The sequence below is a fragment of the Centruroides sculpturatus genome, unplaced genomic scaffold (genome assembly GCF_000671375.1).
Source record: "Centruroides sculpturatus isolate CEXI.00-Female unplaced genomic scaffold, Cexi_2.0 scaffold254, whole genome shotgun sequence".
Classification (NCBI taxonomy): Eukaryota; Metazoa; Arthropoda; class Arachnida; order Scorpiones; family Buthidae; genus Centruroides; species Centruroides sculpturatus.
The window spans coordinates 469,269-494,646 of record NW_019384488.1 but is presented as its reverse complement, the minus strand read 5'-3'; the positions used below and the strand labels follow the sequence as shown (position 1 = coordinate 494,646).

The 25,378-nt window shown below is 31.2% G+C and overlaps 3 protein-coding genes across 5 annotated transcripts; 2 read left to right on the top strand and 1 right to left on the bottom strand.

The window, feature by feature from the left end:
• Positions 1-237: 237 nt before the first annotated feature.
• On the bottom strand, positions 238-25,378 carry LOC111621671. 2 transcript variants are annotated; one of them, XM_023363875.1, is made up of 4 exons: positions 24,224-25,378; positions 657-725; positions 493-582; positions 238-429 (listed from the first exon to the last, which is right to left on the bottom strand). In XM_023363875.1, exons 1-4 carry the CDS (start codon positions 25,220-25,222, stop codon positions 349-351), a joined length of 1,239 nt encoding a protein of 412 aa, XP_023219643.1. In that variant the 5' UTR covers positions 25,223-25,378; the 3' UTR covers positions 238-348. The 2 variants fall into 2 exon arrangements, with proteins under 2 accessions (XP_023219643.1, XP_023219644.1); XM_023363876.1 differs by lacking the exon at positions 24,224-25,378 and adding an exon at positions 800-1,018.
• On the top strand, positions 9,128-10,642 carry LOC111621674 (alpha-tocopherol transfer protein-like). 2 transcript variants are annotated; one of them, XR_002756125.1, is made up of 3 exons: positions 9,128-9,171; positions 9,644-9,748; positions 10,372-10,442. XR_002756125.1 is itself a non-coding variant. In XM_023363878.1 (3 exons), exons 1-3 carry the CDS (start codon positions 9,440-9,442, stop codon positions 10,626-10,628), a joined length of 378 nt encoding a protein of 125 aa, XP_023219646.1. In that variant the 5' UTR covers positions 9,378-9,439; the 3' UTR covers positions 10,629-10,642. The 2 variants fall into 2 exon arrangements, 1 of the variants encoding a protein (XP_023219646.1); XM_023363878.1 differs by lacking the exon at positions 9,128-9,171 and adding an exon at positions 9,378-9,455 and having other exon boundaries at positions 10,372-10,642.
• Positions 10,837-20,909, top strand: LOC111621673 (clavesin-2-like). The gene is made up of 6 exons (XM_023363877.1): positions 10,837-10,937; positions 11,561-11,800; positions 16,581-16,774; positions 16,932-17,042; positions 18,949-19,143; positions 20,136-20,909. Exons 1-5 carry the CDS (start codon positions 10,928-10,930, stop codon positions 19,126-19,128), a joined length of 735 nt encoding a protein of 244 aa, XP_023219645.1. The 5' UTR covers positions 10,837-10,927; the 3' UTR covers positions 19,129-19,143; positions 20,136-20,909.

Below are 25,378 nucleotides of genomic sequence, written 5' to 3'. Positions count from 1 at the left end.
ACAATAAATAAATACCTTTACATTTATAAATTACTACGATTCGAAATAATTTAATATAAAATTAATTACAAAGTCCAACATTTAATAATTGAAATTTTATTTAAAATATTAAAATCGATACTACATTTACATTTATTTAAGCAATTTGTATCAAAATATAAAAAAAATATTATTCGAAAAATTCATTTTAATTTTAACAATGCAATCTATTACAATTCCACAATAATGTGTCAAGAAACGATAACAGTGTATCTAAATAATCATATATAAATGAATTAATTTATATTTATTAATTGAAACGTTATGAGATGAAATTATATTCAAAGGATAAATTCTTAGGTTCATATCTCAGTAAGAGCAGTATTTCTTTGTGGAAACGGTCCTCAAATTTAACAGATTCGAAAAAACAGAATAGAGAGCGCTGGACATCTGCAAATTCAAATTTATATATATAATACAATAATATATTAAATGACTATACACCTTGCATACCTTGACAGGAAACTTCTTGGTAACATTGAAGAAACCGTTGACAGATAAATATAAAGATGCCTTCCCAAATCTTTTCATAAAATTCACAATCTGTACAAAATTCATAATGTTATTTTATGCAAATTAAAAACTAACGCTAACCTATTTTATAACAGAAGCTTTACTTTTAATTTCTGTTCCAATTTCAAATCGCATTGAGCGAATCTTCGAATGTCTTGAAACGAAGTTTGCATCTGAAAGAAAAAAGAAAAACATGTTACAAATAAATAAATCACGAAGTAGCGTATATAATACAATAAAAAATTACAGTAGATGTAAAAGCGGATAGTAAAACTCCTACTAAAACACAACCAAGTGATATTGCAGCAGAACTTATGCACATGTAAAGTCTCAACGCAAATTCCATTTTCGAAAAAATCAAAATATAATAAAGTAGACTGGTTTGTATTATTATAAAACCGTACAAAATTGTCAATACGTAATTAAATGGGCCATTCAATTGTTTCGCATAGTTCCAAAGTTCATTGTGTTGTGTCATAATTACTTCTAATTCCATCTCCAAATTAGGATGATTCATTTTTAGTAGTTGCAGATCTTCCGATAGCTTCTGGAAAATTTTTATTAATACCATTATAAGCAAAATAATTAAAAAACTTGAAAAGAATATTCCACCCATAAGTAAATTAAAGAAAATGCCAAATTCTACACTGCAAAAGAGCGCTTCGTGCTCGTAAGTCTTTCCTTCTTCTACAGCAGGATAAAGATAAAAAATGTTCAATGCTAAGCCACAAATAGTAAAAGTTACAACTAGAACAGAAATGGTAATTCTAGTATAATTAATCACGTCGTACAATTCTTTTTGACAGAAATATTCTGGCTTCATCAATTTAATATTTGTGGTTAATTTCACTTTTTTTATAATACTGAAAATGAGCGCGAAAGTTAAAGCTACATTAACGATAACCATTTTCAGAAATATGGCGTCGTTTTTCATTAAGAAGTACCATGAGTGACATGGAATCATTTCTGACAAAACCGGTATTATCATGGAAAACACCAAAAGGAAATGCATCCAATAGTAAAATTCGATAAAGAATGAATAAAATTTTGTTAAAATTGGGTGAATATTAACATCGTTTCGGTTTTGGCAGGAACAAGGAATGAAAAATGTCCATCCGTAAACTCTTGCTATAGAGGTAAACGAAGATAAAACGCATTTCAAACATATCTCTGCTTCTGTGTTTATAGTGTTTCTTTTTCTTCTATATTGCTTTTCGTCTTCAATTCTTGCCAAAAAATTTTCCATTATTTTGTAATTTTATAGAAAAGTAATTAGAAATTTGAATTTGCACGTTCCTTAGATTGTTAAAGTCTAACGTCAAGGTGTTACGAGTGTCTTTAAAATGAAACGACTGTGACATTGAAAATGCAATATACTCGTATTACAATAGATTGAGCGATTGTGGATTCCAAACGTCAATTTTAATTTGTTCGTCGCCGTAGTTTCGCTTTATAGAATTCAATGACAATCAATGAATATAATGGTTTGATTCCGTGTGAAAACGAAATATCCATATACATACAATAGTACCAATATACTAAATAGATATATGTATATATAGTATATGATGTTTTCTCACGGAATCTGAGCATTAAGAATTCTAGGTTAGTAAACAAAAGGTAATTACGTTTATCCACTACAACTGATGCTAAATTATGATGAAATTTTAATTTCGTAATTAATAAGTCATATACTGTAGTCATAACTCATTAATTAATCAATTCATTACTTTTATGTTTTAAATATCTTCTATTTATAGCGAGACGGTGTAGTCTCCAGCCTTTTATTTTAGGGATTCAGAGTGGAATCCAGACAAGTAGTTACTCGGAAAGTTTTAATGTGTGTTGTGTTTCGGATAGATAAGGTTGTCTCCCACTATTCGGTCACTCCTNCACCAAAAGGAAATGCATCCAATAGTAAAATTCGATAAAGAATGAATAAAATTTTGTTAAAATTGGGTGAATATTAACATCGTTTCGGTTTTGGCAGGAACAAGGAATGAAAAATGTCCATCCGTAAACTCTTGCTATAGAGGTAAACGAAGATAAAACGCATTTCAAACATATCTCTGCTTCTGTGTTTATAGTGTTTCTTTTTCTTCTATATTGCTTTTCGTCTTCAATTCTTGCCAAAAAATTTTCCATTATTTTGTAATTTTATAGAAAAGTAATTAGAAATTTGAATTTGCACGTTCCTTAGATTGTTAAAGTCTAACGTCAAGGTGTTACGAGTGTCTTTAAAATGAAACGACTGTGACATTGAAAATGCAATATACTCGTATTACAATAGATTGAGCGATTGTGGATTCCAAACGTCAATTTTAATTTGTTCGTCGCCGTAGTTTCGCTTTATAGAATTCAATGACAATCAATGAATATAATGGTTTGATTCCGTGTGAAAACGAAATATCCATATACATACAATAGTACCAATATACTAAATAGATATATGTATATATAGTATATGATGTTTTCTCACGGAATCTGAGCATTAAGAATTCTAGGTTAGTAAACAAAAGGTAATTACGTTTATCCACTACAACTGATGCTAAATTATGATGAAATTTTAATTTCGTAATTAATAAGTCATATACTGTAGTCATAACTCATTAATTAATCAATTCATTACTTTTATGTTTTAAATATCTTCTATTTATAGCGAGACGGTGTAGTCTCCAGCCTTTTATTTTAGGGATTCAGAGTGGAATCCAGACAAGTAGTTACTCGGAAAGTTTTAATGTGTGTTGTGTTTCGGATAGATAAGGTTGTCTCCCACTATTCGGTCACTCCTCTTATATACCTGCTCGAACTTACTTGATAGGAACGAAAAATTGGATTGTTGGAATAAGACAATGCAAGATAAGGGCGATATGACAAAAAAAAAAACCGTTTTCAAAGAGAGAGAGTTCAATGGAGAACAGGCCTTGTTTAAATGTTAGACTGATAAAATATCACTGGAAAATTGGACAAGGCCAGCCCTTGGTCAGGCGTTAACCTTCGACCCTACTAACAGTGTTCACTAGGTTTACCCAATCTCTCACCCTTCGGTAAGGAAAAAAAGCTTCTTAGTTCACAGAATGGAAAGACTGAATGAATATATATATAAATATATCTAATAATATATTTATTATTATATTGTATGTGGAAACCAGACATATTAATATTAAATATAAATATTATAACGGCTTTTATGTTTTCTTTTCTATCAGCTCTTACACAGCCGTTTTTAATTGTACCGACCGTCAGTTTAGCCATATACACAACAAAGGTAAATTGGTTGATTAGGAATGGGGCACGGCAAACAGCGGTATTCGACACGCCGAAATACAGTATTTCTAGTGTTGTTTGCAAATATTCGAATCAAATCGTGTACAGTGATAGGTAAGCGTGGAGTTTAGAATCGTAAGTCGATATATTTCAAAATGAAAGTATTGTATACACGAAAGCCTTCGTTTTCTGGAAAGTCTTTCTTTAATGTTGTGACCTCTGCTCATTAGACGAAGGCAACGACGACAAGAATCCGTTTCAATGTAGCTATTACGGGCAAACCTCTTGAATGATCGATTTATTAACATGGGGTATCTCATTGCTACGAAATGGGTTGTCTCAATTGTGATCATGTTTATTTTTTACAGGCAATTGTCTTTAATAAGATTGTTCGTTTAGGGCTGGAATGAAATCCAACAACATTATTTTAATTGTATCCGGATTCATCAAAAGCAGAAAATTATTAAAATGTGTAATAATCAGAAATTATTGACGTACAGATATCGAATATATTAAATCTTTCTATATTGTTATAGCATGAATGTTGCTTTTAATCTAGATTCGATTTATATTTGTTTACTTATTCTTCCCTTTTGAAATTTAGCTTTACTTTTATGTATTTAATACACACGAATTAATATGCGTATGAACTAACATAATTATTTACAATTTCAATATATTTCTAACTAGCAGACCCTGCCACGCCTTGTTGTGGCTCAAAATGTAACTATTATAAATGTATAACACTTCCCCCGTGGGAAGGAGAATTTTTCGAAAATTTTCTTTTTAGTGTACATTCTCTTGAAGTACCCTATTAAAATGCAATCAAAAACGCAAAAACGCGCATCCGAAATAGTATAATAGAAGCCAAGTTCTTCACAGTAAGCCTTAATCCTGTCTCTCTCCCCCTCAGGGGAAATATCGAAAAATCCCTTCTTAGTGTACATTCTGTTGACGTACACTATTAAAACGCAATCAAAAACGCAAAAAATCGCATCTAAAATAGTATAAATAGAAGCAGAGTTCTTTACGGTAAGCCATTTATCCTTGTCATCTCCTCCCAGTGGGGGGAAATTCGACATGTATATTATATAAAAACACGTGCGTATTCGAATGCAGCGTTGTGTCAAAATTTCAAAGGAGTCAGTAGGAACAAACGAACATTACATTTTTATTCATATAGATAGATAGAAGATGATCCGCTTTAGTTCCTTTTCACAGAAAAGCAAACTTAGGGCGTCGTACTCGTAGCGCCATCTGTTGGACATAAAAGCCTTAACTTAGATTATATCTTTTAATTTATATGAATGTTTAACGGAATAATATACAGCCTATGTCTACCCTGAAGTTTCATTCTAAATATTGGTAAAAGAATTTTTGAAATCGGATGAGTAGTTTCGGAGATTACCCGCTACATACAAACTTACTTACTTACATACTTACAAACATTACCTCTTTATAATATTAGTTAAGATTATGAAATAATTCTTATGTAACACGTTTCGAAAAATCGTTAAATATTAAACTGCAATACGATTAAATTTAATTCGAATTCCTTGTTGGCTTACATAACCATTTATGAATCTAGCGATCGATGCGGAAAATAAATTCGTATTTCATAACGAAGAATGGGAAGAAATCGATATTTTGTTCTGTTGATCGTACAATTAAATTTAAAATATTTATTTTAAAATTTAAATTCTAAATTTTACTAATTAAAATTATAAAAAGCAATAATAAATCCGGCTAATTCTAAGAACTTATAAATACATATACATAATTAAATCTGAAATCTCAATGCTATATTTCAACAGTAATATTAATATTTTGGGTAAACATTATACAGAGATAATTTCAATTTTATGGGTGAGAGAAAAATAATCTAAAGATAAATATGAATTTATAATGCTTTAAATTAAGTTTTCTATGAATTTAATACAGTGCATCAAATTTTATTGAACTGGTATACAGCTTATCTTTCTGAAAAATTTATATTTTTAAAAAGTAAACTTTTAAGAAATTTGTAAACTATTTGTGGATTTAATTATAAAACAGTTGTGATCCCGGGATCCCGTTAGAAACACCCTACATGTAACTAAAAACTTACATAATGATTCGCATTATTAATATGTTTGTAGATTTTCTACATAAATAATTTAATTTTAAACATTACGTTACGTTACAATTTTGATAAACGACATCTGACTTAAAACAATCTTATGGATTTTTTATCTTGCTATATTTAGGCTAATTAATAATCGGATACACAAGAATTTGGCTTCAGGTAAGCGATTACTCCATCTTGTGATAACTTTTTAGAACTGTATAATATAACTATATAAAGGTGAAAAACCGGATTTTTCCACATTCAACTAAATATTCAGATGGCAAAAAGCCCTGGTTGGTCGGCTGAATGACGTCAACCTACTGAAATCGGAAATGTGATGAATTAGTTTAAACTTTGTATTATTGTTGTTGTGAGAGGGGGCAGACATTATAGTATTATAGACATTTCATCTAAAATATGATAAAAGGCTCTTATTTATAATTTCAATAGCTCTTGTGTGTTGTATTGACATTAATGTTAAAATTATTGCAAGATTTTCAATTAAATTACGTGATATGAAAGAGTTTTAAACATTAAGAAGTAACTTTTATCTGTTTTGCATTTCAATAAAGCTTTTTTTTTTGTACATTTACCATAATAATAAAATTATCAAAAACAACAAATGTAAATTGCAAATTAAGTTTTGTTGTTTACATTCTTTATTAAACAATACAGTGTTTTTAACCTTACAGAAACTTGTGTTTAATTTTATATATATATATATATATATATTACAACACCCGTACACATTACACATATTACACTGGCAAGAGAGGCGTGCAGATCCAAAAAAGATAAGTTCTCTCTTATCCTTTGCTATTTACATACTTGCTTGTATTTCCTTAACCTCGAGAATATTGTTAGACAGGTGAAATTCGAGACCAGATGTGGAAATAACAGGGGAAGGAAGCCCAGTATATGAACTCGCAATATAAATCGAAACTCACGTTATTTCAATTCAAAAATTTTCTATATAAGGAGCTATGTAGATGACGACATGACTGTGATGGTAAAAGGAAAAATGTTATGTACAGGAGTAAGACACTACTAATTTAAGGTGGGTAGCATATATTTTAAATTAACTAAATTTTAGAAAATATAATTAATAATTGCACCCCGGCATTGTGACGACGTTACAATAAATAATTGCTGGTTTAAATATATTTATTATTGCTTTATATTGTATAATTTAAATGGAGTTAACGTCGACATAATATTAAAAATGGCAAATGAAATTGATGATGACGCAAAAATTAAATTAATAAAAGAGAAAAAAAGATGCGAAATTATCGTATTTGGATGTTTTGTTAAGAAGATTAGATTATAGAGTCAAAATGAAACAATATATTAAATATGTTCGATAGATAAGGTTGTAAATTATAGCTGCGAAGTATTAATATATATAATATAATATATGTTTTATATGTTTATAGATAAAATAATATAGAGGACAACTGATAATCGAGATCAGTAAAAAGAAATGAAATATGTATACATCGAAAGTTCGTATATATTTAATCGGGGCCTCCTGCGCCTACGGTTTCCATATCTGATCTCGGATTTTATCTATCTAACACCGTTTGAGAATAAGTGTAAGGTACATTCGCCAAATAAGACTTGTCATTGATGAATCAAATTTATAATCCGAATAAAGCCCACGGCATTATTTGGTTTATAAATTTTTCTCTGGGTGTTTTGTTATTGTAAGACAAATAAACACGTTTTGTATGATACAGTAATGTATATAATAATAACAATAATATTCTAATAATAAGCGTCAAACTGCAGGTTAGCTCGGGGATGCTTCTTTCAAAAGACAAAAGGATACATGACTGCCATACGAGATCAGGTCATTAATACTAAGAACTACAGAAAATACATACTCAAAGATATAACACTCAAACGATACATGCAGAAAATGTCACATTATGCAACAAACTATGCAACATAACACTTCTAGTTGAAAGATCTTGGCACACAAGAGCTTGCAACCAGAAGTGATGTGCAATCTGACAATTTACATAGACATAATCAAATAGCAAATATAATAAACCAAGAGCTCGAAAAGAAACACAAATTATTAGACAGCCACGAACCATACTACAAATACATTCCAAAGACAGTATTGGAAAACAACATGCACAAAATGTACTGCGACAGAACCATAATCACAGATAAAACAATTTACCACAACAGAGCAGACATCACACTCATTGACAAACACAATAAAATCACATACATTATAGACATATCAGTTCCAAACACCTCACAATATACAAAACACATGCACTGAAAAAATCAGCAAGTACACAGGAAATAAGGCATCTGTGGAGGATTGATAGGGTTCTTATTGTATCTGTCGTAAACGAACTTCACAATTACTGACTTTCTCTGACTTCACTATTTGCAGCCATCTGGAACGAATAAGTTATTTCGTGTGCATAAAAGCACAAAGTTAAACTGGCAAGTTTGACGTCAGTAACAACGCTGTTTCATTAGAACGATGGTATATTTTCACACTTCTTTACGTTTAAAGCAGTAAGAAGGAGACATTCGAGACAACACCATCCAATTATAGGATAAGTTTCTGTTTACAATAAATTCTACATTCTAGAAGAGAAAGTTACGTAAGAAATATTTACGCGTCTGAAAATAGAAATATTAATGGTTGTAAAGACAAATTAAAATATTAGAATTTAGAATAAATATTCTTACTCAAAAGCAGTTCGATCTTCGCAACAATCAAAATCAGTGGCAGATTATAGATTAATGGGCGCACAAGCAAATTTCAATTAGACAGCGCCATGTATAGTGTTGACTGTAGACATTTCCTTTTTTCGGGGAAATTTCAGGAAGGAAAAATTTTTTCTTATTAAAGATTAATTTGAGTGCTCCCTCAAGCAGTTGCTCTTTTTGCCCATAGGATAACGTCCCAGTATAAAAGATGATGTTTTCTGTATTTACAGAAAACGTTACCTCTTATATTCTTACAAAAAACAAAGTATAATAAACTGTGAACTTCTCTAGAAGTTCATAGTTTATTACAATACGAACATTATAAGATTAATAATACAAATTATTGTCATAGATATTTTTTGCATTCTATCATATTTTGTATCACATAAAATTATCTAATCTCATACTTTAAACTTTATTCAACATTTATAAACATAACTTTTGATAAAATTGATTACAGTACAGACTCCAACCCTTTTCAACACAGTAAACAATAGTCAATGCAGAAGGTAAGACCTTTTTGTTTTTTTTTAATGTGATTTACTTAGATCCATAAATCTTCTATGTAGCGCTATCATTTGTTTGCCTACGAAATTGGCAATAAACTGTGAGTAGCGCTGAACCGAAGAAATGCAATAAAAATTAATGATGTATTCATGTAAATTTGTGTCTGAAAATCATAGGATTCGGTGATAATAATTTCTTTACAGATACTAAAAGGTTGTATATTTATCAATACTATGAAAATACGAACTTTACGAACTGTCACTATTTAAAATGTCGCTATATCGAGGTTTAACTTTTTAAATTGATTCTTATTTTAAAAATAAATATAACAGTGTAAAAATATTTATATAAATGCAATTACATGTATTTAAGTATTTAGTTTTAATTGATAATATATAGATTTTATTTTATTTACTTTTCGCGGATAAATCACAAATACACACTATAAGAGTATATTTTGTTACGATTTTATAGAGATGAATGCAGATTTACTCGTAAAAGATTGCAGCAATAAAGAAAGTAAAGATTATTTAACATGGAATAAAAGCGAATTTGAAATTTTCAAGAGAATGGTAATCGGTAAGAAAAAATTCATATTTATTTAGAATAATTATGAAGTAAACTAAATCTAAAATAAAAAAGAAATGAAATAATAACGCAGGATTAATCGGGCTATAATTTAAATAATTCAATATATAGATGCAATCGAACCTCGAATACGACCAACTGTAAAGGGCGGCCATTTTTTCAGGAACGTTTGTTTCTTCAAGGAACACAAAATAATTTTTTCAAAACGATCATATTTTTATGTTGCCGTCAGTGGCTGTTATTTACAGGTTTGACCGTATTATATAATTGATTAAATGATAACGCCAAATTATGTAATAAATGTACATTGAATTAGCCAGGTTAGTCAGGAGTTATAATTTGTTATGTAAAATAAGAAATTGAGAAAAAATATATCTGTATCAGAAAATAATTTGAAGCAAATCAGATTTGATTATACTTAAATAAAAATAAATATAAAGACTTAGAGTCTAAGTCTTAGACGATAAACTTGTTCAGTACAGTACATTGAAAATAAACATTTTTAAAGGAGAATTTTAATTACGTAAACTGAAATATCTATGCTAATTTATTATATAACATATATAAATATTTAATTATCTAACAATGAATTATTATATTCGTATTTTTTACAGAGCAGAATATAAATTGTCGTTTAGACGATATGTTTCTCTTGAGCTTCCTTAGAGCCAGAAAATTCGATAAAGAAAGAGCAATTAAATTATTAAAAAATTATTACTCTACGAGGAGAAAATACTCAGATATGTTTGGAGAATTTAATCCTGCTGCCGTGAAAAAGTGTCTTGACACGAAAATAGTTGGTTATCTTCCACACACGGATCAAGATGGCAGCATTTTGGGAATCGCTCGAAGCCGTAAGTACTTAATTTAATTATTAAATTACTAGCTGAGGTATCCGGGGAAATGATAAATATTATACTGAATATACNACAGTGTAAAAATATTTATATAAATGCAATTACATGTATTTAAGTATTTAATTTTAATTGATAATATATAGATTTTATTTTATTTACTTTTCGCGGATAAATCACAAATACACACTATAAGAGTATATTTTGTTACGATTTTATAGAGATGAATGCAGATTTACTCGTAAAAGATTGCAGCAATAAAGAAAGTAAAGATTATTTAACATGGAATAAAAGCGAATTTGAAATTTTCAAGAGAATGGTAATCGGTAAGAAAAAATTCATATTTATTTAGAATAATTATGAAGTAAACTAAATCTAAAATAAAAAAGAAATGGAATAATAACGCAGGATTAATCGGGCTATAATTTAAATAATTCAATATATAGATGCAATCGAACCTCGAATACGACCAACTGTAAAGGGCGGCCATTTTTTCAGGAACGTTTGTTTCTTCAAGGAACACAAAATAATTTTTTCAAAACGATCATATTTTTATGTTGCCGTCAGTGGCTGTTATTTACAGGTTTGACCGTATTATATAATTGATTAAATGATAACGCCAAATTATGTAATAAATGTACATTGAATTAGCCAGGTTAGTCAGGAGTTATAATTTGTTATGTAAAATAAGAAATTGAGAAAAAATATATCTGTATCAGAAAATAATTTGAAGCAAATCAGATTTGATTATACTTAAATAAAAATAAATATAAAGACTTAGAGTCTAAGTCTTAGACGATAAACTTGTTCAGTACAGTACATTGAAAATAAACATTTTTAAAGGAGAATTTTAATTACGTAAACTGAAATATCTATGCTAATTTATTATATAACATATATAAATATTTAATTATCTAACAATGAATTATTATATTCGTATTTTTTACAGAGCAGAATATAAATTGTCGTTTAGACGATATGTTTCTCTTGAGCTTCCTTAGAGCCAGAAAATTCGATAAAGAAAGAGCAATTAAATTATTAAAAAATTATTACTCTACGAGGAGAAAATACTCAGATATGTTTGGAGAATTTAATCCTGCTGCCGTGAAAAAGTGTCTTGACACGAAAATAGTTGGTTATCTTCCACACACGGATCAAGATGGCAGCATTTTGGGAATCGCTCGAAGCCGTAAGTACTTAATTTAATTATTAAATTACTAGCTGAGGTATCCGGGGAAATGATAAATATTATACTGAATATACATACAAAGTTTAAAAGAAATCGGTTCAGCCTCGATATTCGGACAGACAGCCATTCGAATCAATTTTAATTGCGTAGAAGACAAGTCGTTTCTAATTATATAAATGTTTTTGCTTGAAGATTGATAATATTTTATTAATCAAAGTTTGAATAAATATCCAAAGTTCTTTACGAAGAATTGATACAAATCTACATTGGTTTAAATTTACGAAAATAAATTATATAAAGAAAGTTCTGCCGTGTTTATGTAATGTTTATTCAAACTTATAACTGGTAAACGTTATCGCTAGAGAACAAAGTACGTCTCTACGGTAATTGACTGGACAATATTATTAGTATTTAGTTTTTATGCTGTATCAAAAAAAAATGTTTGATGTAGAAATCTGTGCTTATGATAACTGATATAGTGATTAGCTTAAGTGAAATAATTATTATCATAGAATAAATTATAAAATACTAGTTGCTCGAGACGCCCCCTAGTGGGCGTTCTTTACAAATTTCCATGAGGGACGGTTCCTTTGACTTTTTTGTTTATATCAATATGCTCTACAGCTCTGTTAAACTCCGAATGGTAAGATTTACCCTCCGAATGAAAAGGTGGCGACTCCTCCAAACCGTAGACTCCTGTACTAACAATAAAGTCAAAGGAACCATACCCCTACTCGCGACCCTTCGCGAGATATAAGCTCCTGAAATAAATTCCTATTACAAATATACTGAACTAGCAGGTTGGACGGCGTTGCTCGGGCAAAGTAACGATAACTAAGATAAAGATTATTACGTTACAGTCAGCCTTACCCGTTTTCACAGAATGCAAGAATTGGGTCCCCTTGTTTCCAAACTAATTAGAGAATTTTTAGATGGGTCTAAAAATATGTTCGATTTCCCGCAAAAACGAAAAAAACTGCATCTGCGTCTTGCACGTCGCTTTCTCTTAACAATTCCATTGTTACGTAACACTTCCATTGTTGGCACTTCCATTGTTACTTAAAACTTTTATTGTTACTTAGCACTTCCATTCTTACTTAACACTTCCATTGTTACTTAGCACTTCCATTGTTGATGGAAGTGTTAAGCCTTAATCCTGTCCCTCTCCCCCGTTGATAGGAATTTCGAAAAATCCCTTCTTAGTGTGAGTTTTCGTGACGTACCCTATCTGTGTACCAAATTTCAATTTTCAACTCCTAACCGTTTGGGCTCTGTGCTGATTATTATTATTATCAACTCGTCTCGATTATATATATAGATTATTTATATCGTTATATTGACCAAATAATAATTTATGGGCCAAATGAATAATAATAATTTATATTGTTAATTTAAATAATAATTAAAATTGTTAATTTGAATGTTTGAAATATGACACACGATAGGGGCACCTCTAGTGTCCGTTATCAAACGGTTACGCGGACGGACACCAGATGAATGGGTTATATATATATATGGTATACTTGGATTAGACTAATGCTACAAACACTCGATTACAGGGATGAATAAAAAAAATATCATTGCGATTGATGAAAATCCTGGTTAATCCGATGCAGTTTAAATTCTGTGTCTATTAAACGGTGTAATTTTTCATGAAACGTGAATAGTACAACGAAAACTACCATTTGACATAAAGAAGTGGACATTCCGGCAAAGTGTATCATTTCCTTCGTATTTCTGCCTGCAAAGTGGCTATTTCATAAACTGATTTATGATGACGTGTGAGCATGGACAACTTGTCGTTCGAGAGTGCATGAGGTTCTCCACATCAGTTTTTCTATAGCTACAAGGTACTTAACAAATTTACGTTATTAGTAGTTTGTGCGACTGCAGGATCGGCACCTCTTTAATGTCACGTTAGGTCTTAAAGGACACGGAAATAGTGATGACCTTTAGCAGTTCGTTCACGCGCAAGCGGTTGCGTATGTAGATGCTTAATCTCGGAAGGGAGAGGGATCGGGACAATTGGAAGAAGTGCACTCCACAAATTTATCATTTAACAAAAACCCGTTTATTTATCGATACTATTTACACCTCTGCACACAATTGGTTAAGATGCTTAGCTTATTTGCTAATTTTATAACACAATAGAATAAACAAGGAGTAATCTTATCATTAATATCGCGACCCTGACCGCTAGAGAGAGAGAGTTCACAATCGTTCGCGCGTCGATAAATAGCTTAATTATTATAAACTAGCAGATAGGCCCGGCGTTGCTCAGGCAAAAGTAACGATAGGGAATATTAACATTATTACTACGCTATAGTCAACCTTATCCGTTTTCACAGAATGCAAGAATTGGGTACCCCTGTTTTCGGACTGATGAGAGAATTTTTAGATGGGTCTAAAAATATGTTCGCTTTCCCGCAAAAACGAAAAAAAACTGCATCTGCGTCTTGCACGTCGCTTTCTCTTAACAATTCCATTGTTACTTAAAACTTCCATTGTTACTTGACATTTCCAGTGTTAAGCCTTAATCTTGTCCCTCTTCCCCGTGGGGAGGAATTTCGAAAATTCCCTTCTCAGTGTGCGTCCTCGTAACATACCCTAACTGTGCACCAAATTTCAACTTTCAACGCCTACACGTTTGGGCTCTGCGCTTATTATTATTATTATTATCATTATCAACTCGTCTCGATTATATATGTAGATTGAAATCACAGAATCGGCGGATAGATGTACTCCTGATTCGCATGGTTTAGGTTCACTGAAGCTTCGATGATTCGAAAAGGCTGAGTCTTTTATTCTTGAGAGGGCAAAGGGTGGAGACAGCTGAACAGAGATTATTCAGAGGGATCGATTAGTTTGAATTATTCACGTATCATTTACAAATGTAACGTTTCTTTTATCTGGAATTTACATAAAATAATGTTTGGCCCTGATCTCGCATTAAAATAATGTCACGTAGCTCTTCAGTATAGAACGTCTGCTTATTTCTGAGCAAATGACTCATCCGTAGACAATTTTTGTACCCCGGTTAATCCGATAAGAAATAATCGAATCTACTGTATGTAAGATAAGTTATATTCACTATTTTATACACATATTTACTAATATTGAACGTTAAACTCACAAGCAAAATAATTTATATTTTATATAGAATGATATGAATATACTTTATGTATTCTCTTCTCCATTAAAAAAAATATTAATAATTATATATCTATGTATAACGTTGTTATATTAAATTACTCGTATTTAATTCGAAAACCTAAATTTCGTAATGCTTTTCTGTTTTTATGATAAATATAGCATCGATTATCCGAACCTCGATTAACCGTCACATCGGTTAACCGACCGTTCTAGTCGGCAAATTTCAAATCCCCGCTAGTGATGTGTCACTACAATATTTGGCTTTGTCTTGGCTACTTTAATATTATTTTTGTTAAATTTTTGCATGTTTTATCTGGCAACACTGGCTCGACCATTGAGGGGAGGCCAGTATTTAAACGAGACTTAACTTTCTAATTAAGAGTGGTTGTTTGTCGCGACGATTATTNTTTTACATGAAAGAGCATGTCTGAAACTATTTTTCTACATAGTTACCACCATTGTTCAAACATTTGTCATATCGGGAAACCAACTTGTCTATACCCTCTTCAAAGAAAGATGCCGCCAGTGAAGACAGCCACTGCTGAACATCGGTTATAGCAACAATCTCATGCAAAACAGTATTTGAAATTGGTGGAAACTCATCACAAAGCAATCTTATTGTGAACAGTCTGTTTTCAGGAATTTTTTCATTCGGTTTTGCAACCAAACCATCATTGACAACAGAAGGCCAGCCACTCCATGCTTCGTCATGAACATCAGTGCGTTCAGCATTAAATTGTCGAACCCACTTTCTAACCACTCTATCATTCATTAAATTTTCATCATAAATCTCTACAAGTTGACGATGAATTTCAACCGGCTTAACATTCTTTGCGTTCAAAAATCGTATTACAGAATGCACTTCACAGTCGGCGGGATCGACAATAGTCTTAAACATTTTAAACGCTCCCTAGCACGTGGAAAAACAACATAATCCGGCTGTAATGGCGTCACTGGACTGACAATCAACCAGAGAGTCGTGTGCGCAGGCGCTGAACTGCGACACTACCACTGCAATGGCGGTAGAACGAAACGGTACTTACTTTCCGGACACGCCTCGTATTTAATTTGAAAACCTAAATTTCGTAATGCTTTTCTGTTTTTATGATAAATATAGCATCGATTATCCAAACCTCGATTAACCGTCACATCGGTTAACCGACCGTTCTAGTCGGCAAATTTCAAATCTCCGCTAGTGATGTGTCACTACAATATTTGGCTTTGTCTTGGCTACTTTAATATTATTTTTGTTAAATTTTTGCATGTTTTAGCTGGCAACACTGGCTCGACCATTGAGGGGAGGCCAGTATTTAAACGAGACTTAACTTTCTAATTAAGAGTGGTTGTTTGTCGCGACGATTATTATTTAAAAAAATTGTTAGACTTAACATCGATGAAAATTCAATGCGACATTGGTTAATAGCGATATACTAATATACTAATTACATGGGATATACTAATATACTATACTAATAATGTTTTTTTTTTCATTGTTTTCGGTTATCTGATTTTTTCAGTTATCCGACCAACCTGAGTCCCCAATTGAGTCGGATAATCGATGCTCTATTGTACTGTTTTAATAGTGAGTGATACGAGAATTAATTTATATATATACATATATTTTTAGTTTACTGGGATCCTTCGAAAGTACATTTCAAAGACATCATAAAATGCTTCATGATGTTTATAGACATGGCAATAACAGGACATATAATTCAAGTCAATGGATTTGTGTTGATTCTGGATGCTGAAACATTATCATGGAGTCATGTTTTGCAATTAACACCGAGTACATTATTTTGCGTAGTTTCCATTATTTTTGTAAGTTATAGTTGGATTACCTATATTATGTTATTAAGAAAGTTACTATTCTAAGATATAGTAAGTTATAATGAGATTAATAGTACCAGCAATAATGTTAATTATTTATTTTATTTTATGATTACATATAATTTAAACTATGTATTTAATTTAACAGCAATCTACTCCGATTAGTTATAAAGCTATTCACGTTATAAATACTGGAAATTTTGTGTATGCCTTTTATACTGCATTTCGGCCATTTCTTCCATATAAAATAAAGAAACGGGTGAGTTTTATATTTACATATTAATAATATTTAAAGGCTAATAACGATTAACATCTTAATTAAGTCCGACCCCTCTCGAGTTATGACTCATGACACTTCTTTATCTCTTCTACATTCGACCTTTAATTTATCACCAAAATTTAATAGCATTAATGCTTCTTATATACATACATATGCACGGAATTCTATTGTTTTACTGTTTTGAATTGACGAGGTCTGAAAACATGGAGATTTGCAAAATACCTTAAAGGTCAAATTAAAGACGACTGCAATAATGTCCAGTGTAAATAGTTATTGAATTACTATCGTCCGGAGATAAAAGATCTGTTTTTAACATATCCGCATTTATATAAATATCGATATTTTAAGTTTGAAAGCAGGATATCATTGCGCTGCAATTTGAAAAATTGTAGACCTATAAATTCCCAGTGTCGCCGTCTGTCCATAATCTCGAGAACGTTATCAGATAGATGAAAGTCAAGACCAGATATGGAAAGCTAAGGAATAGGAAGCTCCGATTAAATATATACGAACTTCTCATGCAAAACGTTATTTTAATTGAAAAATTTCTGCTGAAAGGAGTTACATAGATGATTCCATTTTTAACGGAAAAAGTGATGTACAGAAGCAAGACACTACAGTACTAATTTTGGTAAAGAGCATTATACTTTCAATGAAATAAATTAAAATATGATTAAAATTGTAGTCTGGCATTGTTACGATGTCACAATAAATAATTGCTCTTTTATTTTATTTACTGTAAATTTGAAAGGTGATTTTATTTTGGAAACTTATTATCAATTCTAACTTTAGGTTTAATTTTCTTTAATTCTTTTTCTGTTTTTATTAACAGATCTCATAGTAAATAAAGTTGAGTTCGCAACGAATCAACTATTGAAAAGTTTCGTATTGTGTTCTTGCAGAAAAATTTTTGTGCAAGAACACAATGGGAAGTTTTTGAAATTTTTGTTCAAGAACTCTTCCATTTAATTATTTAATATAATTTTATTTTTCGCTTACACAAGCCACGTTTGTCATATTTTGGTTTCAGAAAACATTACATTGTTGTATAATCTTAACAATGGATTCCATAAACCGGATTTTTTCTTTCTATCTTTGTTTCTGTCACTGCATACCAAAAATGGTAACTAGGGCGCTCCTAGCTATTATTTAAGATTAACAATAAGTTCAGTATATTATTATTTGATGCGGTTTTTTTTGCATTTTTTGGCTGCGGTTTAGTAGGATACGCCATGAGAAATTTAGCATATTATTGTTTTTATTTGTAATAAAAATTTATTGTTTATACCGTGGAATGACACCTCTTATGCTAGAACGCTCATTAGGGGGCGTCCCGGCTACTAGAATAGAAGGATTAGAACTACGAAATGATCTAATAATCTTAATCTTTGTTGTTTTTTGCCCGGGCAACGCTGGGCTCATCTGCTGGTTATTTATAATGATGAGCACAAGTTCGAAATTATTCCGTTAACATTGAATTAGTGATTTCGGCTTCACCCTGGTGACATTATATCATTAGTTTTGAAATAAGATTTGTATGAAGATTAAATAGCTACAATACACCCAAATAAATTTTTATCTCTGGAGTCGTATAGATTAGGGAAGGCAATTCCAAAGCCAACATATTTAGTCAAAATTGGGATTCTAGGCCCGGAATAATTTGAGTTTAAATACTTTCAATAGTTGGCTAGAACCTCAAACATGTTAAGATGCAATGCTACGGCGCAGTACTTGATGTGAATTTCTTTTTAATGTTTTAAAGAATGATACATGATTTCTAGATTAGTGTTATAAATCTGAAAGCAGTCTTCACCACCTTCTAGTATTGTAATGAATAATTGAAGAAACGGTAATTATTATACTAATGTAAATCAAATATTTTCAGTTGCATTTTCACAGTTCTGGAATAGAGTCTCTGCACAAATTCATTTCTCCCCAGCATCTTCCAGTAGAATATGGTGGGGAATTACCTCCTCTCGATGTTACTCAATGTAACGAAAGTATAATGGAATTTCAAGAATATTTTGAAGATAATCAGAAATATTTGAGCTACAGAGAAGTATAATTGCAATGCTTTTAGGTAAGAATTAATAACATGTTTAATATATGTTCACGTAACGGGATATCTTATACAGTGTTATTGGTTACAATATGGTAACAAGAGGCTGTGTTCTCCAAAAGGAGAACGTGTACCTTTCGATACAATTTAAAGTGAATTTTGAAGTTAAAGAATATTTTTGTATTAAAACGTATTCATAGAGTTTTTATTTGAGGGCAGTTTGTTTTATATTTGTAATTTTTCATATGAAGCCGAGTGACAGTGAGAAGGAGAAGGATGAGTAGGTGGATTTTCTTATCCACTTGTTTCCGAATTACCTATTCATAAATTTATTTTTATGAATTTTTCTAGAATGAGGTTCTGGCTGTATTTTAAAATGGGATTTAATTATTAACTTTTATCGGTAATTAAAATAACGTTATGCTGTACAGTAGAGCGTCGATTACCCGAATGTCAATTATCCGAAACTTCCATTATCCGAAAGAATTCCAGTCGACAAATTTAAATTTTTGCCAATGCTGTGGTGCTGCAATCTTTGGCTATGTGTTGGGCTACTCAAATATTTTACGTTTTTGATACTAAATTAACTTCTGAAGTATAATTTTTTATTGTTTTTATATTTTTCAATATATTTATTTTGTTTGTACAAAATAAAAAAATAATTTTTAACGATACAATAGTCTTCGTTAGGCGTAAAATCGACGAAAATTCAACTCGAAGCGACACGCAACGGAGAAAAATCTCAACATGTGATAAATTAATATATTTTTTCGTGCATAATCGGTTATTCGAAATATCGATTTTCCGAACAACCTCATTCCCCAATTCATTCGGATAATCGACGCTCTACTGTATTTAATTATTGCCACAGTTTTATTAACTAAAATTTTATTTTATAATATAATACGATTAATAAAGAGCATAGCCATACTATTGGTTGATTGTGTTAATTGTAATTCCATACACTTAACATCTTATAGCGATTTTTAATAATTTTTAAAATATATTTTCAGATTGTTGTTGAAAAGATTCATCTTTAAAGTAAAGTGAACTTAAATATTACTGCTATTTATTATAATAAAAATAATAAACCCCGAAAATATTATAAATATAATATGTAAATATACAGGACAATCTGTTTGGGATGTCATTAAATGTTTAGAAAATAAAATAATGCAATCACAAGTATATAAATGTTACACGTGTTGAAAGGTTGATAGTTTCTGTGTAAATGCAAATCTTCGGCATGCACGTTATAACACTGTTTTTTCTAAGTATTATCATTTTGTTTAATTTTTTTTGAGAATACTTGAATATTGTAGATGCCATCTTTCATAGTTTAGATTAATTTGCCAGACAAACTTAATATTTGTATATAGGTTCTTAGGTTATAAAGGTAATAGAACAATTTATTTTTCTGGAATCAATGGGAAGAGATTTGGAAGTTTAAATTTTGTATTTAATTTCCTGAGGATTGTTGGAACGATATAGACCTTGCCTTACTCGATAGTACGGTAAATTAACTGATGTAAGCTCAGTTAGCCTGATTTAAGTAATTAACACTGCTGTTTAAAATAAATAAAAGTTATGTTTAATTTTAGAATTTCGCTGGATGGTAAAATTTTTCCTCTTACCGCATTTAAAAGGTAAAATTTTCCCTTTTACTCCCTTTTTAATTGGATAATTTGTACGTTTTAAGGAATAGTTTACCTGGGCGACCGTGTGGCCTTAAAAGAAAGTCCGGGTCGTCTAAAGTTTTATTCTAGAACATTTGAGAAAATAAATGGTGGTCGACAAAAAGATTTTTGAAACTACTATGTCTTTTTATTTTCAAAAGTTATGATATTTTCTTAATTAAACACCGATTTTCTTTTTTAGTAACGTTTGATGCCAATAAACATTTAATGATGGATGCATTCACATCCATCATTAAATGTTTATTGGCATCAAACGTTTTTCTGTGTCTAAATTTTTTTTTACAATTTTAGACACAATTTTTCTGTGTCTAAAATTAGGCTTATTTTTTAGAAGAGACTCAAAACATTTTCTTGTAAGTCTAAGGTGCTGTTTAAAATCGGTTGGATTATAAGAAAGTACAGTCTCTTCAATAAAAGTTTCTATCTTTTTTATTTGATTTTACTTTCTTTTCTTCTTTCATTTTTTCTACAATTATATCCACATTAAGATCATTTTTCTCTGATTCGGAATCAAGTAGTTCTATATGTAACGTAACATTTAAAATAGCAGCTTCGACAATATTATTTGAAGGAAACCGCCATATTTTTTGTTAGCGTTCGCGTTTACTTTCGAAAGGACAGGTAAGCACGAATACACATGCTAATGACGTCACTTCCGGTGTTCAGAAGTAGCACTATTAGCTCAGAAGTAAACGCAACCTATGTAAACTGCCCAAGTTATTTCCAGATTGGGAGTTAAGGATTATGATGGTCCCACAAGTAATCGAAGTTGTTAACTTTAACATACGAAAGACGCCTGAATTAAATCATATAATAATACAAGAATAATTGCTTGCTTTTATATGATAATAAAGTGTTTATATTTTTACAACAGAATGTATGAACTATGTGAAGGTATGTTCTCGTAAATAACGCGTTTATAGAAAAATTATTAGGCTGCAATATTCAGTTTGGCCTTATGCTCATGAGCTTAAAGTCCAGGTTAACTATGTATTTCAATTCAAAATTTTTCCCTAAAATGTGTTAGGTACTGTACATAACCGACATCACTCACTTGCTGACAGGACAAGTATGACGTACAGGGGCAAAACACTGCAATAAGATTTGACGAAAAATTGCATTCCGGCATTGTGGCGATGTCGGGGAGCAATTTCCGATAGCTTCTGGAAATGCGTTACGTACATTTGTGACGGGGAACGTATATGCGATAGCGTCCGAAACGTTACAAGGTTAGTATTTTCAAAGTACGAAAACAGCGTTTCACAAAATATGGGCGACGCCTCTATTGCATAGTTCGCTTAATATTCTGTACAAAGTAATTTGTACAGAATATTAAGCGTAATAATAATTGTACTAATTTCTGTACGAAGTAATAATAATAATTGTATGGAATGACACATCTTTCGCTATTAATATCAATCACACAGGTAAGAACCGTCAATGCCACTTGTCTAGGGTTTCGTTGCTCAACAATAGTCTGCCTTAAGTGGAAGGCACAACGACCCTCTCGCGATCTGTCAGGGTGACGTGAGAAGTCATTTGGATGTATCGGAGTATCGGTTGAAAGATGCAAAGAGTGACTCACACAGAAACGTAATTTACACCCTTGAACGCATTTAATACAGCAAAGACATGATTACATAAGTGTACCAACAGATGTTTCGTTGCTGATAGTTTCACGATCAAGAAGAAAGGTTTACACACCAAAAATCGAAGAACGTTCATATGTGAATCCTGTTCGTAAAATTCTCAGAGAAGATCCTGTCGTTGGAGATCTTTTGCCGTTGAAATTCCTGCAATAAAGAAATCATCGGCGTGGAAGTCAAGTCCCTGTTTGCTCCGGGCTACTCTTGTCCTGCGGAAGAGCTCGACGTTCCTTGATAAGTACAGCGATACGTCTCAAGTCCTGGCGATTTTTTTCACAACCTCCCCAGTCCTTGGTATTTCGGGCTCTTATGAGATTTGCAACCGAAATCTCGCTTTTTGGTTGGTCCGAAAGGTGATCCTTCTGTGACTCGATTCATCCGGCCCTGTTACCAGAAACGAAATTCGGACTGTGAGGTACCCGGCCGAATAGCCCGGCCGCCGATAGGGAGCATCAGTAATCTTTACTTTGAAATTATCGGTGTACTTTCCCCGGCGATCGATCTCACAATCTACGACCGGGAATAGACAATTAGATTGTATCGCACCCCCGTTCCTTCGTAGCACCGGTCTTGTTTACAAAATATGTCACCGGTTTCCCCCGGTTATTTATTTGCCCCGATTCGACAGCCCGGTTTGGAGGGTGAGGTCCAGGTCTCACATAGTGTTATTACAATAAGTGAATTTCTTTACTTTTATAAATTTCAAATAATTTAATATAAAATTGATTACGAAGTCCGATATTTAATAATTGAAATTTTTTTCTGTTTCTTTGCAGACACACTAAGGTGACATATATCAACACTTGGCAACTTATTGACTATTTATTCAGTTGGTATACATACTGAATAAATAGTCAATAAGTTGCCAAGTGTTGATATATGTTACCTTAGTGTGTCTGCAAAGAAACAGCTTAATAACAACAACACTGTTTCATCAGAATCANGTATATCCATAGTAGTTTGATACAAAGCAAGTAATGACACATTATAACTGTACGGATCATAAGCAAATTTTAATTAAGACGCCCCGTATACAGTGTTCACTTTAGGCATTTTCCTTCACGGGAGTTTTTGAGGAAATACATTTACATTTATTTAAGCAATTTATAAAAATTTAAATAAAATATTATTCTAAACATTCATTCTTATTTTAACAATGCAATCTATCACAAATCGACAATAACGTGTCAAAAAACTATAACAGTGTATCTAAATAATCATATATAGATGAAGTAATTAAGATTTATTAATTAAAACGTTATAAGATGAAATTATATTCAAAGGATAGATTCTTAAGTCCAAATATCAGTAAGAGCAGTATTTCTTCGTCGAAACGGTCCTCAAATTTAACAGATTCGAAAACATAGAATAAAGAGCGCTGGACATCTGCAAATTCAAATTTAAATATATAATACAACAATATATTGAATGACTATATACGTTGCATACCTTGACTGGAAACTTCTTGGTAACATCGAAGAAACCATTGATAGATAAACATAAAGATGCCTTTCCAAATCTTTTCATAAAATTCACAATCTGTACAAAATTCATAATATTATTTTATGAAAATTAAAAAGTACAGCTATTTCTATTTTATAACAAAAGCTTTACTTTTAATTTCTGTTCCAATGTCAGATCGCATTGAGCGAATCTTCGAATATCTTGAAACGAAGTTTGCATCTGAAAGAAAAAAGATAATCATGTTACAAATGAATAAAATATGAAATAGCGTATTTAATACATTTCAGAAATTACAGCAGATGTAAAAGCAGATACTAAAAATCCTACTAAAATACAAGTAAATGACATTGCAGCACAATGTATGCACATCAAAACTCTCAATTCAAATTTCATTTTCGAAAAAATTAAAATATAATTAAGTAAACTGGTTAACGCTATTAAACAACTGTACAAAATTGTCAATACGTAATTAAATGGGCCATTCATTTGTTTCACATAGTCCCAAAGTTCATTGTGTTGTGTCATAATTAATTCTAATTCCGTTTCCAAATTAGAATGATTCATATTGAGTAGTTGCAGATCTTCCGATAACTTCTGGAAAATGTTCATTAATATGATTGCAAGCAAAAATAGTAAATACATTAGATACAATATTCCACCCGCACTCAAATTAATATAAAGGCCAATTTCTACGCTGCAAAAAAGTGCCTCGTGTTCGTAAGTCTTTCCTTCTTCTACAGCAGGATAAAAATAAAAAATGTTCAATAATAGGCTAGAAATAATAAAAGTTACAAGTAGAACAGAAAAGATAATTCTAGTATAATTAATCATGTCGTACAATTCTTTTCGACGGAAATATTCTGGCTTCGTCAATTTAATATTTGTGGTTAATTTTACTCTTTTTATAATACTGAAAGTGAGTGCGAAAGTTAAAGTTAAATTAACAATAAGCATTCTCATAAAGATGACGTCGTCCTTGTCTAGTAAGTACGACGGTTCACAAGGAATCATCTCTGACAAAACCGGTATTGTCAAGGAAAACACTAAAACGAAATTTATCCAGTAGAAACATTCGATAAAGGATGAATAAAATTTTGTTACAATTGGATGAACATTAACATCATTTCGGTTATAGCATGAACAAGGTAGGAAAAAAGTATATCCGTAAACCCTTGCTGTAGACGTAAACGAAGATAAAACGCATTTTAAACATATCTCTGCTTCTGTGTTCATATTTCTTCTTTCTCTGCTATACTCATCTTCGGCTTCAATTTTTGCCAAAAAATTTTCCATTATTTCGTAACTCTTAGTCTCCGTAATTTTATAGAAATGTAATTAAATTGTTTCTTAGATTGTTTCTTAGAAAAATTTCTTAGATTGTTAAAATTCAACGTCAATGTGTTACGTGTGTCTGTAAAATGAAGACTATAACGATTACTTATAGATGAG